At 42.2% G+C, this 14,977-nt stretch overlaps 1 protein-coding gene across 1 annotated transcript; it reads right to left on the minus strand.

Annotated features, from left to right (window-relative positions):
* Positions 1-9,891: 9,891 nt before the first annotated feature.
* LOC311040556 (putative serine/threonine-protein kinase SIK1B) lies at positions 9,892-14,562 on the minus strand (the record flags this gene model as incomplete). The annotated part of the gene is made up of 7 exons (XM_084050887.1): positions 9,892-10,160; positions 10,666-10,789; positions 12,052-12,176; positions 12,407-12,568; positions 12,933-12,996; positions 13,711-13,827; positions 14,434-14,562. 7 exons carry the CDS (start codon positions 14,560-14,562, stop codon positions 9,892-9,894), a joined length of 990 nt encoding a protein of 329 aa, XP_083907013.1.
* Between the last annotated feature and the right edge of the window lie 415 nt (positions 14,563-14,977).

Here is a 14,977-nt window from a genome sequence, read left to right on the forward strand (position 1 = left end):
CATGCATGTGTGGTGTGGTTGGTTGCGCACAATGAACTCATTTAGGCCTGTTGTTACAAAATTCACCTGTGACCTTAGTTTATTTGACTGTATAACAAAATTGAGTGCTGTGATGAAGGTGCTCTTTGGTAGTGTTTTAAAAGTAACTACTGTATATACCAGGCCCCATACTACCCACCACCCCCCCCCACCCCCAGTACAACACATCTCTTCACCGAAAATAGCCGATCTACAAGCTCACAATGCGTGGCAACACAATCTTTTAGATCGACTATTCTCACTGAATGTTTGCCCCAGAATAGGGATGCTAGGTTTCTTGTTGTTTAAGCCTTTATTGCGATGCCAATGTCATGGGTACATTCTTGAAACCTATAAACTAGATGTGGATGTTAAAATAGAACTGGCTTACACACACACACACACACACACACACACACACACACACACACACACACACACACACACACACACACACACACACACACACACACACACACACACACACACACACACACACACACACACACACACAGCCTTCATAGGGGCATAGTCCTCAGCACACAGTTTCCCCTTTATAACTGCAAACACCTGCCATGAAGCCAATGAATTCACTGATGATAAATGCTAAGTATGACCACTAGATGGCAATACAAACCCTTGCAACAATGGTCAACCATTTGTAATTAGCCTTCAAAGGTCTGTGAAGCAAAGTTTTGCTGTTGTTCTTATTATTATTAATGAGAAGGAGATAACAATGGGCAAGAAAAGCCCCCATAGCAAATTCTCAAAGAGTGGCAGCGGTGGCCTAGTGGTTAGAGGGGCGGCCTTGATACCGGAAGGTCCCTAATTCGATTCCCCAATTCATCACATCAATCATGAATCACCGCTGAATAGCCCTTGAGCAAGGCTTCCATGCAGGGTCCGGCTGGAAACAAGCTTCGTGCTTAGTCCGACACCCTGGGTAAACAACAAACTTTGCTTTTGCTTTGCTTTGCTTTGCTTTGCTTTGTCTGCATAGGCCTGTTCCACAGAGTTACAAAGAGTTTAATGTCATGGTCAATATTAGTAGGCAATATAAGGAACTTTTGGGGCCATAGTAGGGCTAGGCGATATTGACAAAATCACAGTATTTATTATTATGCCATATCCTGATATTACTATATCCAAAGTCCCAGATGATCTAGTCTCATATCAGTGTTTTGATGATATATACAGTACTTTCAGATGGAGGCTGAAATCTGAATTGAATTAATACAACTTTTAAACCAATTTGTGTGATATAGCTTTGGAGGGCAAATTAGTTGACGTTAAAAAATAAATACAAAAATACATGGTTTAGAGATTGAAACACACAAGGTGTGGATTGTAATTAAGAAACTGGGAAAAGTTGTAATAATGGACCAGAACATAACTAAACATAAACACACCAGGTCAGCAAGAGAGGGAAATATCCCTTTGTACTGTATTACACATGCACAAATAAACCACACACAAACACACGTCTGCATCCATTTAATACTATCAATAATAGGACTCACACCATAATCAAGGTTAGATATAACTTTATTCATATCTGTGGGGGGGAAATGGGTTGTTACAGCAGTCAGTTATAATAAATAGATGAAGCTCCTAATCAAGACAGTTAAAAAAAACAACTCCAAATGGAATTTCAAATGTATATTGCTCTGCCTTGTACTTGGAGCTACCAACATTATACCGGCAACAATTACTACCAAATCAAGCAGTATGTCGCAAAAGTAGCCTACCTTGAACCTGGAATTATACTGCAATTCTAATTGTATTCCAATTCAATTGGAAAGACTGGTAATACACTATGATGCGACACTGTATCGTTGATGGATTAATTCTCGCCCTTCCTTCCAATAGCATCAAAAACATCAGAGAACCTATACAAAAACTTGTGCTACACATGTAACAACATTCATTTGTCTTGCAAATTGCGAGCAGGCAAAGGCACATGTATCTGAGTTCAAACTGGAAAGATAAACAACTACTGTATATCTCTCAGAGGGAAACGGAGGAAGACAATTAGTGAGATCATCTCACAGCCCCTTTAAGGTGCCATGAAAATTCATGGCACAGCACAATAATCCCTCTCCTGTGGTAATGATCTCAAACAAAATAGAAAATCACAAATGCTAAGAATGAAATGCCAAATCCCTGGTGGGAAGTGGGAAACACAGATGTCGTTCTTTTTTGGAACACATTTTTACAAAAAATGTTTTTAGTCTGTCAGGAAACTTAACTACATCAACCTAAATGTACCTTTTTCTCTACTGTCAACAAGCAGTAAAGTGGTAAGCATTTACGACATTGCAACGCAGCGAGGCCTTAACGGGAAACGGCAATTAGCTCTGAGTACTACCCATGTATATATTTGGACCATAACGATCTTCCTGCCACACTGCTGTGGGGATGGGATGAAGAGGGGATGGCTGGGCCTTGAGGAGAGCCTGGCCGGGTCTGCAGGGCCTGGGCTGAGATGAAGAGCTCTGAGGGTAGACGTGGACATTAGCCATGTTAGTGTAGCCGGCCTGGCGGAGGTCCTCAGACTGGGGACACAGGTTCAAACAGAATCAGAATCATGAAGTCAAAACGAAATACCAATCATAACGAATGAAAAATTCAAGACTGCGCTATAACCTTGATGTGGAGGTGACTTTCCAACAACAGGACGGCTGAGTCCACGAAGGCAGAGGAGGAGGAGGTGGAAGATGCACTCCGGGAGAGGTCCAGGGGCTGATCCGTGCAGGCAGGCTGGAACGTCTGCGTCGAGGGCAGTGGGTCCTGTTGGCCGTTGGGTCGGGGGGAAAGGCTGAGGTACTGGCACGCGGAAGGACAAGGGCGCGAGGAGTCAAGGAGTTCTTGACGAAGGTGGCGAGGAGGTGCGGGAGCAGCAACAGGTGGAGGTGGAGGGACCATGAGGAGCGGCAGTGCCTTATGCGGAGATAGCAACAGGAGGTGGTGGTGGCGAGGAGGAGACTGTGCGACTCTGTGAGTAGACGGATACAGAAACCTCAGTCAGGATCTCATCACATCTAGAAGTCTATAGCTAACAAGTTGTGAGCTTAATCGGCTATTGCTATTTTTGTACACCACCATTGTACAACAAGGTATAATACAGGGTTATGTGGTTATTCTGGTTAATCAGACTAATCAATTCAGTCAATTATAAAACAAAACAAAAATGTGTCGATTCGTTGATACAAGGAAGGGGAAGAAAAACATGCGAGCAAAATTAATTCTAAATATTGGTTTCGATATATTTTCAGTTTTCAGTTTCACTATGTAACTTTTTTTTATGAATAAAATGTAATTTTGTCTCCCTGCTCTTCTATTTAGAGATATTTAGATCGTGTCTCACCTAGACACAGGATCTGACATGAATTTTGACCTGATGGTCAAGATTGATCAAGATTCTTTGTTCAAATCCGTGGTAGAAGAGGAAAGTTAAATGGCGCCGCGCAGCTTTAATATCCCAGCCCTATACGGGAGGGGGAAAACTACATCCTGTAGATCGCCTGATAGGCTGTATAGGGAACTTAGATGGGTAGGTTGGAGCATTTAGAAACTGTGGGAGCCAGCATGTCTGTCCTGAGAGGCAATACTATGGTACAGTATGTCCTAGCTAGGCTTTAACCCATTAAGACCGGGAAAGCATGTGTGTCATTTTTATTTTTCTTTGGCTATTGAAAAATAGCAGATATACAAGCTCATAGCTTGTAGATCTGCAATTTTTTTTATTAAGTGCAAATCTTTGAATATATATTTTTAAAGCAAACAATTGTAACTCAAATCTTTGCTTCTGGGGGATTCTACAAATGTCTTCTAAATCCTAACAGTTTTCTGAAAAACGTATGTTGCTATACGTGGTTCTCAAAAAATATTTTGTTCCAGGGACCCCAGAAGCAAAGATTTGAGTTACAAATGTTCCTTTTAAAAACATATATATTCAAATATTTGCACAGATGTTAAAGATTTTTCAAAAATAACAGATCTATTTTTGAACAGCCAAAGTATAAAATAATGGTTTCTTTATAACTGTTTCTTTTCCAATGAGTCTTAGAGCAGCGAGCATTACCGTTGATTTGGAATATTCCTTTGGAGCAGGTTGTGGACTGGAATGGGGACACAGGTGGGCCGCTGTGGACTGATGCTCCTCTGGGGGCCAGGGTCTGGGGACCAATCCTGTTGGGGGTCCATGGGGCCATCCGTTCCAATCTGGTTGAGTCCTAGCAAGCCCTTAGAGCGAGCCTCTCTCCTCAGCTGCTGCTGCTGCTGCTGCTGAAACACCCTCATATCTGGGAAAATACATTTGCAGCAGCTTGTATTTGACGGTATTGTACGGTATGAAGTACAGTGTCAGCAAAACATATACACTGTATACTATGCCAATTAGGATAGCAGCGTCTATAGTTATCATAACTGATCTAGCTCATAAGTACTTGTACATTAATATATTCTGTAAATAAATACTTGTCAATACTTCAAAAGAGATGAGCTATATTCTCTAGAGTGTTCATCCAAAATAGCCAACTTAATTAAACCAAAGATAAAACTGAGATAATTCTCTAAAACTCCCTTTTATGTCATAAAAACTGTGTAAAAAGACTGTAAATCACCCTGTTACGGCCCTAGCCGTATGTGTGGTTATATTTTGGTTATATGTCTGTGCTATGTGTGGCTTGTGTTATATTGTTGTCTTTCTGTGTTCCATATAAGGTCATGAGTGGTGTTGGAAGCTGTGAGTCTGAGTCTGGGTGTGGTGCTGGTATGAGTGAGTGAGTGATTGCCTTCCAGCTGTCCAGATTGACAGGTCCAGCCTCTGGCCCTGTTCTCCTGCTCCCATTCGTCGCCCCTTTGTCTCCGCCCTAGCCAGGGCTGGCTGTTCTCTGAAGCTCACCTACAAAAGCTCATTCTGCTCTGTCTGTCATGGGGACTGGTTGCTCTCACTTGAAAGAGCTGCAGAGATTCAATCCCTCTGTCTCCCCGAACCCATGTAGCCTGGTCTGATCTGTTCTGTTTTGTTTTGTTTCTGTTTCTTTGCCTTCTGCTTGTTCATTTGTCCATCAGTGACTTTTGATTCAATCAGTTATTTTGTTTGTTCTTTAGCTACCTTTGTTTGCCCTTCAGTTATACTTTTCAGTTTCTTAGTTTAATCTATAATTTAATTATAGTTAAACTTGTTGCTTTTTGCCCAGTATTATTTTGAGTTAAGCATTATCTTGTAACTATTTGTCCACTTCCATTATTTCTTGTATTTAGTTATTCACTCGCCTTGTAGGGGTGTTTGGTCTTTTTGTTGGTTAAACCACTTTGTTTTTGTATATTCTTTAGTTAGGTAAGTAAGTTTAGTAAATGTATATTTTTCTTTTGTTAGGTTTAGGTTAGGGGTAATTTTCTTTATTAGGCAGCCTTTTACAAATGTAAACCGGCACCCTGAAGTTCTTTGGCACTGGTGAAAAAAAGACAAAAAGAGTTTGAAATCTCTGCATAAAAAAAGGAAATAAAAACAATTCATTTTTGAAAGCGACTTTGTCCTCCATTATTATGTCACCTCCCCTACCCTAGACAGGGGGTCGTAACACACCCATATGTATATATATATGGATTTTGGAGTGCAGTAACCGTTGTAGCCGTATTGCACTTTCAACAAAAATAGCAGAAATAGCCGATCTACAAGCTCACAACACTGCATTTTGATGTCATCTAACGGCCCAAAAGAGGGAGGTCAGGGTTAATGCGTTTAACCAGGTGCTGACGTTCTGTTGACATCTTCCAGTCAGTTGGAGTAATTGGGTAATCTACGTAATGACATCATCACACAACAAAATCACAATGTCGTCATCAACCATGTCCTTAACCAACCTTTTGAAGACTGCTGGACAGGCTGTCTCCTGTGTAGCAACACGGAGGACTGCCAGAACTGTGACTGCGCTGGCAACCAATTCGCTATCAACAATCATCGACTTCCTTGATTGGCCTACCAAACTCATCGGCTTCCTTGATTGATGTACCAAACTCATCGTCTTTGTCAAACTTTGTGAGACAGTTGTGCTACTGAACCCAGTATAAGCAATAGCGCACCACACCATACTTTGGAGTCAACTTTTACAAACGAACACTTAAACTACTGTGTCAGAAATGTTCCGATGGACGGTGCATCTGACTGGAGGAACAAAAGACTCCAGTTATGCTGATGTTACAGTGGAGCACAATATGTACTGCTATGCTGCTGTTACAGTGGAGCACAAGTTGTACTGCTTTGGAGTGCCCAATGTTTGCACCATGGATCAGATTGGTGTGCACATTTTCAACACAGTGTCTTTATGCTGGATCAAGCTTCCCCCCAGATGTCGCCCAACTAGAAGAGGGGGACAACCGGCACTTCCACCTGTGCTTAAATACTTACCTTTCTGGAAGAAAGGCCACACAGCTGTGCTGATAGAGGATATCGCCTACATCTGGGGAGGGTATCCTTACCACAACGTGCTTTATGCATTTGATGTCAACACCCACAGATGGTTCGAACCCAAAGTTTCTGGGTTTTCCGAGCCAAGGTTCCAGCACTCAGCCTGTGTCTTGGGGAAGGTCATGTATATTTATGGAGGATACACTCATCCTGGACGCTCTAATGACATCTGCAAGTTGGACACCACCTCAATGATCTGGTCTTCAATTAACACCAGAGGTACTCCACCACCTGTTTCAAATCACGTCACCACCCTGTCTGCGACCATATTCGGGACAAAAATGTTTGTATTTGGGAGGGATCCAGGGGACCAATCGGGGACCATCATCAGAGTGTTTGACACAGAGACCAACTGCTGGCTGAGTGCACTCAGTGCAGTCTTTCTGGAAGAAGCTGCACAGAAGTACAGCTTCTTCCAGAAAGACTCCTATACTGGGATCACTCAGCCTTTGCCTACAATGGAGAGCTGTACATATTTGGTGGTTACGACTTCACAAAATTCAATGATCTGTGGAAATTCAACCCAGAGTCCTTCACCCCCTTGCATTGAAGGGGAAAGGACCCTCCTCTCTGCATAAGATGTGCTGTTGCATGGTGGGAGATCGTATCTTCCTCTTTGATGATGATGTGTACGTCTTAGACCTAAGTCCCAGCCTCAAGACGCTATGCAAGCTAGCAGTTATTCAGTGCGGTCTGGAGCAGTCGGAACTCACACATGACGTCAGGTGGGAGCTGGCAGCCATGACTACCAGCCATGACAACAGAAAAGAAGTCCACAATACAAACAAAAAACCTGGACTGTGGATGGGGGCCGCTGGTCCAAAAAAGGTTGAGAAGCACTGGTCTAAACCAGTGGTTCTCAACCTTTTTAGCTCGAGACCCAAAAGACGGATTAGACGTTTGCCCCGGGACCCGCTTCGCACTGCGTTGTGAGCTTGTAGATCTGCTATTTTCAATACTTCTTAAACTTGTATTCATTTATGGAAATTACTAGATTTTTTTCATTTTATTTAGGAAATACTTTAGAAAAACATTGGAATTGATTTTAATTGATCATTGGGAATTCATTGTTTAAACTTTTTAAAATCTTTTTTAAACTTTTTTTTATGTATAGGAAACGCGACCCATAAAAATGGTCCGCGACCCAAACATGGGTCCCGACCCACAGGTTGAGAAGCACTGGTCTAAACATTGGTAATCAGTGGGCTACGACTCTCTAACTCAGGACAGGCATTGGGACTCAAAGATCTGGCATCGTAACAGATCTGCAAATGGACTTTGTCATGTTTCCGTACCTAGCGAGCTGGAGTCTGAGGCTCTGTGACACTCCTCAAATCCGGGCACCGGCAGACCGTGCAGCGGGGCTCTGGGGGGCCCTGCCATGGCGGCCGGGGACCCTGCCGGGGAGCCTCCGGTGGCTCCCCCCGAGGCTGCTGTGGAAACCGGAGGAGACGGAGACGGCGGTGGAGAGTGGCGCGGACTGCTGGAGGACGACGAGCAAGAGGAGGAGGAGCAGCACGAAGATGACCGGCAGCTGTCCGATGACGCGTCGTCAAATGAGCTCACTGAAAGACACGGAAATGACGTTGTGCAAAGACATGACTTACACACTGTTTCTCTACCAGCGTTCCAATGACCACTAGTAGTGCAAGGGTAAAAGAAATGTATGTTTGAATATTTTAAGTCAAATCAAATTGTTGAATTAAGAGGAGCAGTGTGATGAGTTGTTTTTTAACCTCAACATTCGGTTATCTGGTAGCCCTAAGGATGTCTAATGCAAGTCCCTGAGAAAGGACTTGGAGATTTGTGCGAAAGCTGAACTGGCATATGAAATAAATTAATTGTCAAAGACTTAAAGTTAACTGTGAATAAACATGGCCTTTGGCTAAATACACATAGATCCATATGGTTGGAATGTACAACAAATATATACATATTTAACATCCAAGTGGAATTCAGTGTCCTTAGAATCAGTGGTGTAAAGTAACTAAGTACATATACTCAAGTACTGTACTTAAGTACAATATTGAGGTACTTTACTGGAGTATTTCCAATTGTCTATACTTTTACTCCACTACATCTCAGAGGCAAATATTGTACTTTTACTCCACTACAATTACAGTATTTGAAAACTTTAGTTACTAGTTACTTTGCAGATATAAATTGGATACATTTTAAAACATACTATTTGAAAATAGACGATCTAGCGGATCTACAACACGTGGCATGTGGCGTTGTGAGCTTGTAGATCCTCTATTTTCAAACATTTTAGTACTTTTATTTTTGGTACTTTAAGTACATTTTGATACCAATACTTTTGTACTTTTACTCAAGTAAATTTAGAATTCCGGACTTTTACTTTTAACTCTACATTGCAGTATTGATACTTTTACTTAAATAAAACATTTGAGTACTTCTTCCACCACTGCTTAGAATCAGCAAGTTAACCACTTAAACCCCAGCCCGGAGGGACTCTGCTCAACCATATGGGGTTTAAGTGGTTAAGACGGACACGTGTAATTGATGATTAGCAAGCATATCCAAAGCACCATAATTGCCCAGCACATGCGTGTGCTCGTGTCGTGCGACGTGACTCACGTGGAGTCTGGCGCTGCATTCTCCCCGGCACGGCGGCGAAGGCGTGTCGACGGGAATTAGTCCCGGAGATGCCGCTGCATGGCGCTCCTCCTTCTTCCTCTTCCTGTTCTTCCTCTTCCCCCGAGTCCGATGGCCGACCCTCCTCGTCTTCGTCGGTGGCGGTATGGATGGGGCCGGTGGCGGCCCCCCGGCGGGGGTCCTCCGTCGCCTCAGAGCGCCTGTGGCCGTGCAGGTCGTTCACTTGCTCCAGCAGCAGCCAGTAGATTCCAGAGAAGTGGTTGTAGCTTTTGTTGTCAAGAGACTGAGGAGAGGAAAAGAGGGGGAAAAGAGATTTAGGACCAGTGGTTCTCAAAGTGGGATCTGGCCTTGAGCCGGTTCCAGGGGCGGGTCCCCAGCAAAATGTGTTAATGTGGCATCAAAATCAGTTGACTCCATTTTGAGAAATCCTGAAAACTGATTAAAAACATGTAATAATAATATTAAAAAAGACAACACAAAGTGCTCCTGATTAGGATCAGTGTTAACTATTAGAGATAGTCTTGAGAGTTGTTGGACATATTGGAGTGGTGACAGGATTGGCAGATGTATCGTTTAGGCTGAATTCTCTCATCGTCCGGCGAGACTAACTAAAACACAGTGAAGTTTGTACGATTAAAATAATATAAATATACATTTTATCAATGAATCAAAGTTGCGTTGTTGTTGCTGTCGATCAGAAACCTTGTGTCTCCATTCAATCTAGTGTTTTTTCTTTTCATAAATGAATGCCCCATTTATACGTCGTTCTCAATCTGACAGTATCATCGGGTGTCATTCACCTCAATCGTCTTCTGGCGGTCAACGCCCAGGGTCTGCATGACGGCCAGGACGGACTCGCTGTACCTCCCCTGACGGGCCTCACCCTCCGGGCACAGAGGGCCAGGTCTGTCGGCCAGAGAGAGAGACTGATGGGGCGTCTGGTGGACCGTAGGGAGGTCAGAATGGAGCCAGCTGTGGTCTTTGATCTGGGCCATGGTTATGCGTCTGGAGGGATCCATTGACAACATCCTTCGTATGAGGTTCTCACAGTCTGGACCAAAAAAAGGAGTCAAATGTTACCGTTTCAGAATTTCAAGCAAGGATGCTGTGTTAAAAAAAACGTCTGCTTATAACAGAATAAAAGACAGGTTCAGAAACGCTATTAAATACCTGCTTTTAACTGCATGTAAAAAAGTAGGTTCAGAGACTCTTTAAATACCTGCTTTTAACTGCATGTAAAAAAGTAAGTTCAGAGACTCTTTAATAAATGTCTACCTATAACACCATGTAAAAGTTGGATCAGAAACCCTTTATCAAATACTGCTTTTAACAGCATGTAAAAGATAGATTCAGAGACGGTAATAAAAGCCTGCTTATAACAGCATGCAACAGTTCGTTCAGAAACTCTTTAATAAACACCTGCTTATAATGGATAAGCAGGCGTGTAAAAAGGGACCGGGTAGGCTCAGAAACCCTTTCAGAAAAACATGATTGAATAAATATGCACTTGAAAGACGCAATTTTAGTGTTTCTGAGATAAGTGCTGTCAGTCCTACCGTGTGACATGAAGAAAGGGATACGGAAGCGTCCGTCCAGAACTCTCTGTCGAAGTGTGGGCAGCGAAGGCCCATCGAAAGGAAGAGAACCACACACCATCACGTATAACACCACGCCTAGACTCTATTAGAGAGACATGAGCAGTTTAGACTGGAAAGACACACGGGTATTATAGTTAACTAAAACTAACTAAAAAACGAAATAACGAAAACTAGAATAAAACATTTGAACTGAAATAAGAATAAAAATTAGGCTTTACAAAAAATGATAACTAACTGAAACTGTATTGTATGTTTGCAAATCAAAGATTGCCTATTTTCACTATTAAATAGGGCTCAAGTGGTTAATTCATGATGTATTTTTTTAAGTTTGTGTCCCGGGGAGATACCAAATGTCTCTTTGGGGTCTCAAGACGTAAAGTTTGGGAACTACTGGTTTAGAGTATATCAATACATTTATATGAGGGGAGGTTAAATGTAAATGTAACTTCTAGATGCTCTTGTGGATGAGCAACAGGTTCCACTCATCCATGTTCACATTTGTTGAAGGTATTTTGATTTTGCCATTTTTGTCTCATCTGTTTAAGAAAGTAGGTAGCTGATATATTGCACTTTTACCTTAGCGCTAGGTATACTCTTGGTTGCTTGTTTTTGCAGGAAATGTACTTAAAACTTCTGGTGATTAGTAGTTTTCGTTCCCTACCTATGTTGAATACACTTATTGTAAGTCGCTTTGGATAAAAGCGTCTGCTAAATGACTGTAATGTAATGTAATGTATTGGTGCAAATATTTGAGGATTTATTTCCTGAAAGATGTATAACGGTCAGAATTTAGAATGACGGACAGTATATCCCTTAATATTTTATTTGGAGGACCAAATAATGGGCATCATTAGAAGCCTGAGAATCTCAGTTAAAGCGGCACTACTGTTTGTAAATTTTGTTTAATGAATACATTTTAATTTTGTCCAATCTGAATGGTAGAGTATGTTAATACAATATAACTTATACTATTGGGGTGGTTGCATTTTGTCTCCCTGCTCTTCTATTGAGACAATTAGATCGTGTCGGATCATGTCTCGACTAGACACAGGATCTGACACAGATTTTGCCCTGATGGTCAAGATTAAATGTATCCCCTGAGCAAGCAGCAACCATTACTAGCTCAATGGTACAAATTTCATCAGAAAACCGAGTTCAAATCCGGGGTCGAAGAGGAAAGTTACATAGTGCAGCTTTAACATATGTGCGTAAAACATAAAAGTTTGATGGAAAGTGGTGAAGCTGTGAGTACTATTAACTGTAGGATCACAACACATTCTCCTTCACTACAGCAATAAGCAGGCCTATTTTAACTCATCTAAAAGCCTGATTTGGTAATGTTACCCAAATGTCCACAGCGGGTCCTTGATAGTTTCTCCCCTCAAAGACTTCAGGCGCAGCATAGGGTGGGCTTCCACACCATGTGGACATGGCTCCCCGCTCACTGTAGAAGTTCCCAAAACCAAAGTCTGCACATACATGTAAAAGTACAGAAGGATGAAAATCAGATGGATGTTTTCACAATGCTGCGTTAACCCTGCAGTCATCTAGTCTTTTATTTAAGATTATTGTCTGTCTGTACAGCGATTGTACTTTTCATCTGCTATTTTGGACCATAAATTAAACCCCATGAAAGTTATTTTACAGTACAGGTTCTTAATACGTTTGCTGATGTCCCCCCCCCCCCCCGGCTCCCTACCAGCCAGTTTGAGGTCCATGTTAGCATCCAGTAGCAGATTCTCTGCCTTCAGGTCTCTGTGGACAATGTCGTTCTTGTGGCAGTACTCTACCGCCTGCAGAATCTGCCAGAACTTCTTTCGCGCTTCCATCTCGCTCAGCCGCCCAGAACAAGACAGGTAGTCTATACAGAGACGCGGCAAGAAAGATTAAAGTTATAGGATAGTTCATCCTATATAGTTCATTCATGGATATTGTTTTGTTTTTGTCGCATTCCTAAGCCAATAATTTGATGACCAGCGGACCGGTAGGCAGCGGTTCCGGTAGGAGACACAAAGGAGACTCTTTGTGTCTCCAACCGGAACCGCTGCCGGTCATCAAATTATTGGCTTAGGAATGCGACAAAAAATATCAATGAATTCAAGTTTCATTTTGGGGGTGAACTATCCCTTTATGACTGGACCAGAGGCCAGAGGGATGCAGGGTCTAGTAGTGCTTAGGGTGAGTGAGTTAAATGAGCAGGGAAGTGCAAGTAAAAAAAAACTTACCAAACAACTCTCCATTTTTGGCGTATTCTAGAACCATGTACAACATGTCCTTAGTTTCCATAACCTGTGAAAAAAGGGACACGCACGTTATTCCTTTATTTGAAGTGACAGACGAATCTTGTGGAAATGTACTACATGTGCAGTAGCTTGATGTGACAAAATGGTGTGTGTGTGTGTGTGTGTGTGTGTGTGTGTGTGTGTGTGTGTGTGTGTGTGTGTGTGTGTGTGTGTGTGTGTGTGTGTGTGTGTGTGTGTGTGTGTGTGTGTGTGTGTGTGTGTGTGTGTGTGTGTGTGTGTGTGTACTTCTGAGCTCCATATGTCCCTATAAGTATAGTTGAATTTGAGGAATAGGCAATTTTCCTGGTCCTGTTAGTTGTTTTATGGTTATAATAAAGTATTTTAGAGTTGGGCTTACAATAAGCTACAGGTTCAAGTTGGGTTTAGGGTTAGGCTTAGACATTTCAACTTAGTTGCACACCAGTGAGTCGCAGCGTGAGCTTGTAGATCAGCTATTTTCGGCTCAGGGTTAATAGAGGCACGACTCATTATGGCATTCATAAAATCACCATTTGAATGTTGATGTCCTCACAAGTATAGTGGTGCGTGCGTGCGTGCGTGCGTGCGTGCGTGCGTGCGTGCGTGCGTGCGTGCGTGTATGGTAACATTTTTAATTAGACAGGAGAGACACAGAGGGCGATACTATAGCCTACACAGTATGAACACTAAGTTCCGCCACTGTTTTGGTGCCATAGAGTGAGAGTGGCTAGGGCTGCTATACCTGATAGAGTTTGATGATGTATGGATGGTTGAGCTGTTTCATGATGTGGACCTCTCTGTAGACCTTCTGCAGATCAGCTTCGCTCAACTTTGTCTTATCGATTATTTTGATGGCAACCTGAGAACAACATCCAGACATTGAGCTGTCATTTAATTAGGCCTACATGTACTGTATCCACTGGGTCAGTGGTTCTCAAACGTTTTAATTTTGAGGACCCCCCCATACAGAAACCTGAGGGTCCTTGGACCCCACTTTGAGAACCACTGGTGACAGCCAACTACTATACGTTTGCAATAAATAAATAAACAAAAAAACAGTAATTACATTTAAAAGGATAATTCACTCCCAAAATGACTTTTTTTTCTATCGATTAGTTAACCCATGGAGACTTGAATTCATGGATCATTATTTTTTTGTCGCATTACTAAGCCAATAATTTGATGACCGGCAGCGGTTCCGGTAGGAGACACCTTTGTGTCTCCTACCGGGACCGCTGCCCACCGGTCCGCTGGTCATCAAATTATTGGCTTAGGAATGCGACAAAAACAAAAAAATATCCATTAATTCAAGTCTCCATGGGGTCACTAATTGATCCAAAAAAAAAATTGGGGTGAGCTATCCCTTTAACTATCCATACTGGTTATTATTTTGATCACCAATGAATAGGCTAATTTCAGGATTTCTTTATAATTTCACTGAATAAACACAACGTGAGAGACGCACCTGTGTCTTTGTTACTTTGTGAAAGGCCAGTTTGACCACGGCGAAGTTCCCTCTGCCCAGCGTCTTGGTAAGCTCGTACAAACCCACCTGGAGAGGCCTGCTCCGGTTACCCTCTGACAATACAACCATGGTGGCTCTGCTGTCACCTGGCTCTGCAGCAGGCCTAGGGTACGATTTCAACTGCGCCGGAGCCAGTCTATGGTCTCTCTCTCTCTCTCTACGCACAAAGAAACACAACTGGAAGGCCTTCAGCTCTCATCTTGTACTAGTGGAGGAATAGGATCACAATGCAAAGTTATATTCACCTTCAGATAATAATAATACTTGTTGAACTTTATAAGCATGATCACTGGTTCAAAAAGACTGTCATTAAAAATACTAAATTAGTTTTTGGTATTGTCTGTTGTATACTGTACTGTCTTTTGTCTTGACACAAAAAGTAAAAAAAAAAAAAAAAAAAAACTATTATATATATTTTTTAATTGTGTTGCTGATTCTACAATAAAAAAATAATAAACTATAAACATACCTTGAAGTATAGGAT

The sequence above is a fragment of the Gymnoscopelus microlampas genome (assembly GCF_963454915.1).
Source record: "Gymnoscopelus microlampas genome assembly, chromosome: 24".
In the NCBI taxonomy this organism is placed as follows: domain Eukaryota; kingdom Metazoa; phylum Chordata; class Actinopteri; order Myctophiformes; family Myctophidae; genus Gymnoscopelus; species Gymnoscopelus microlampas.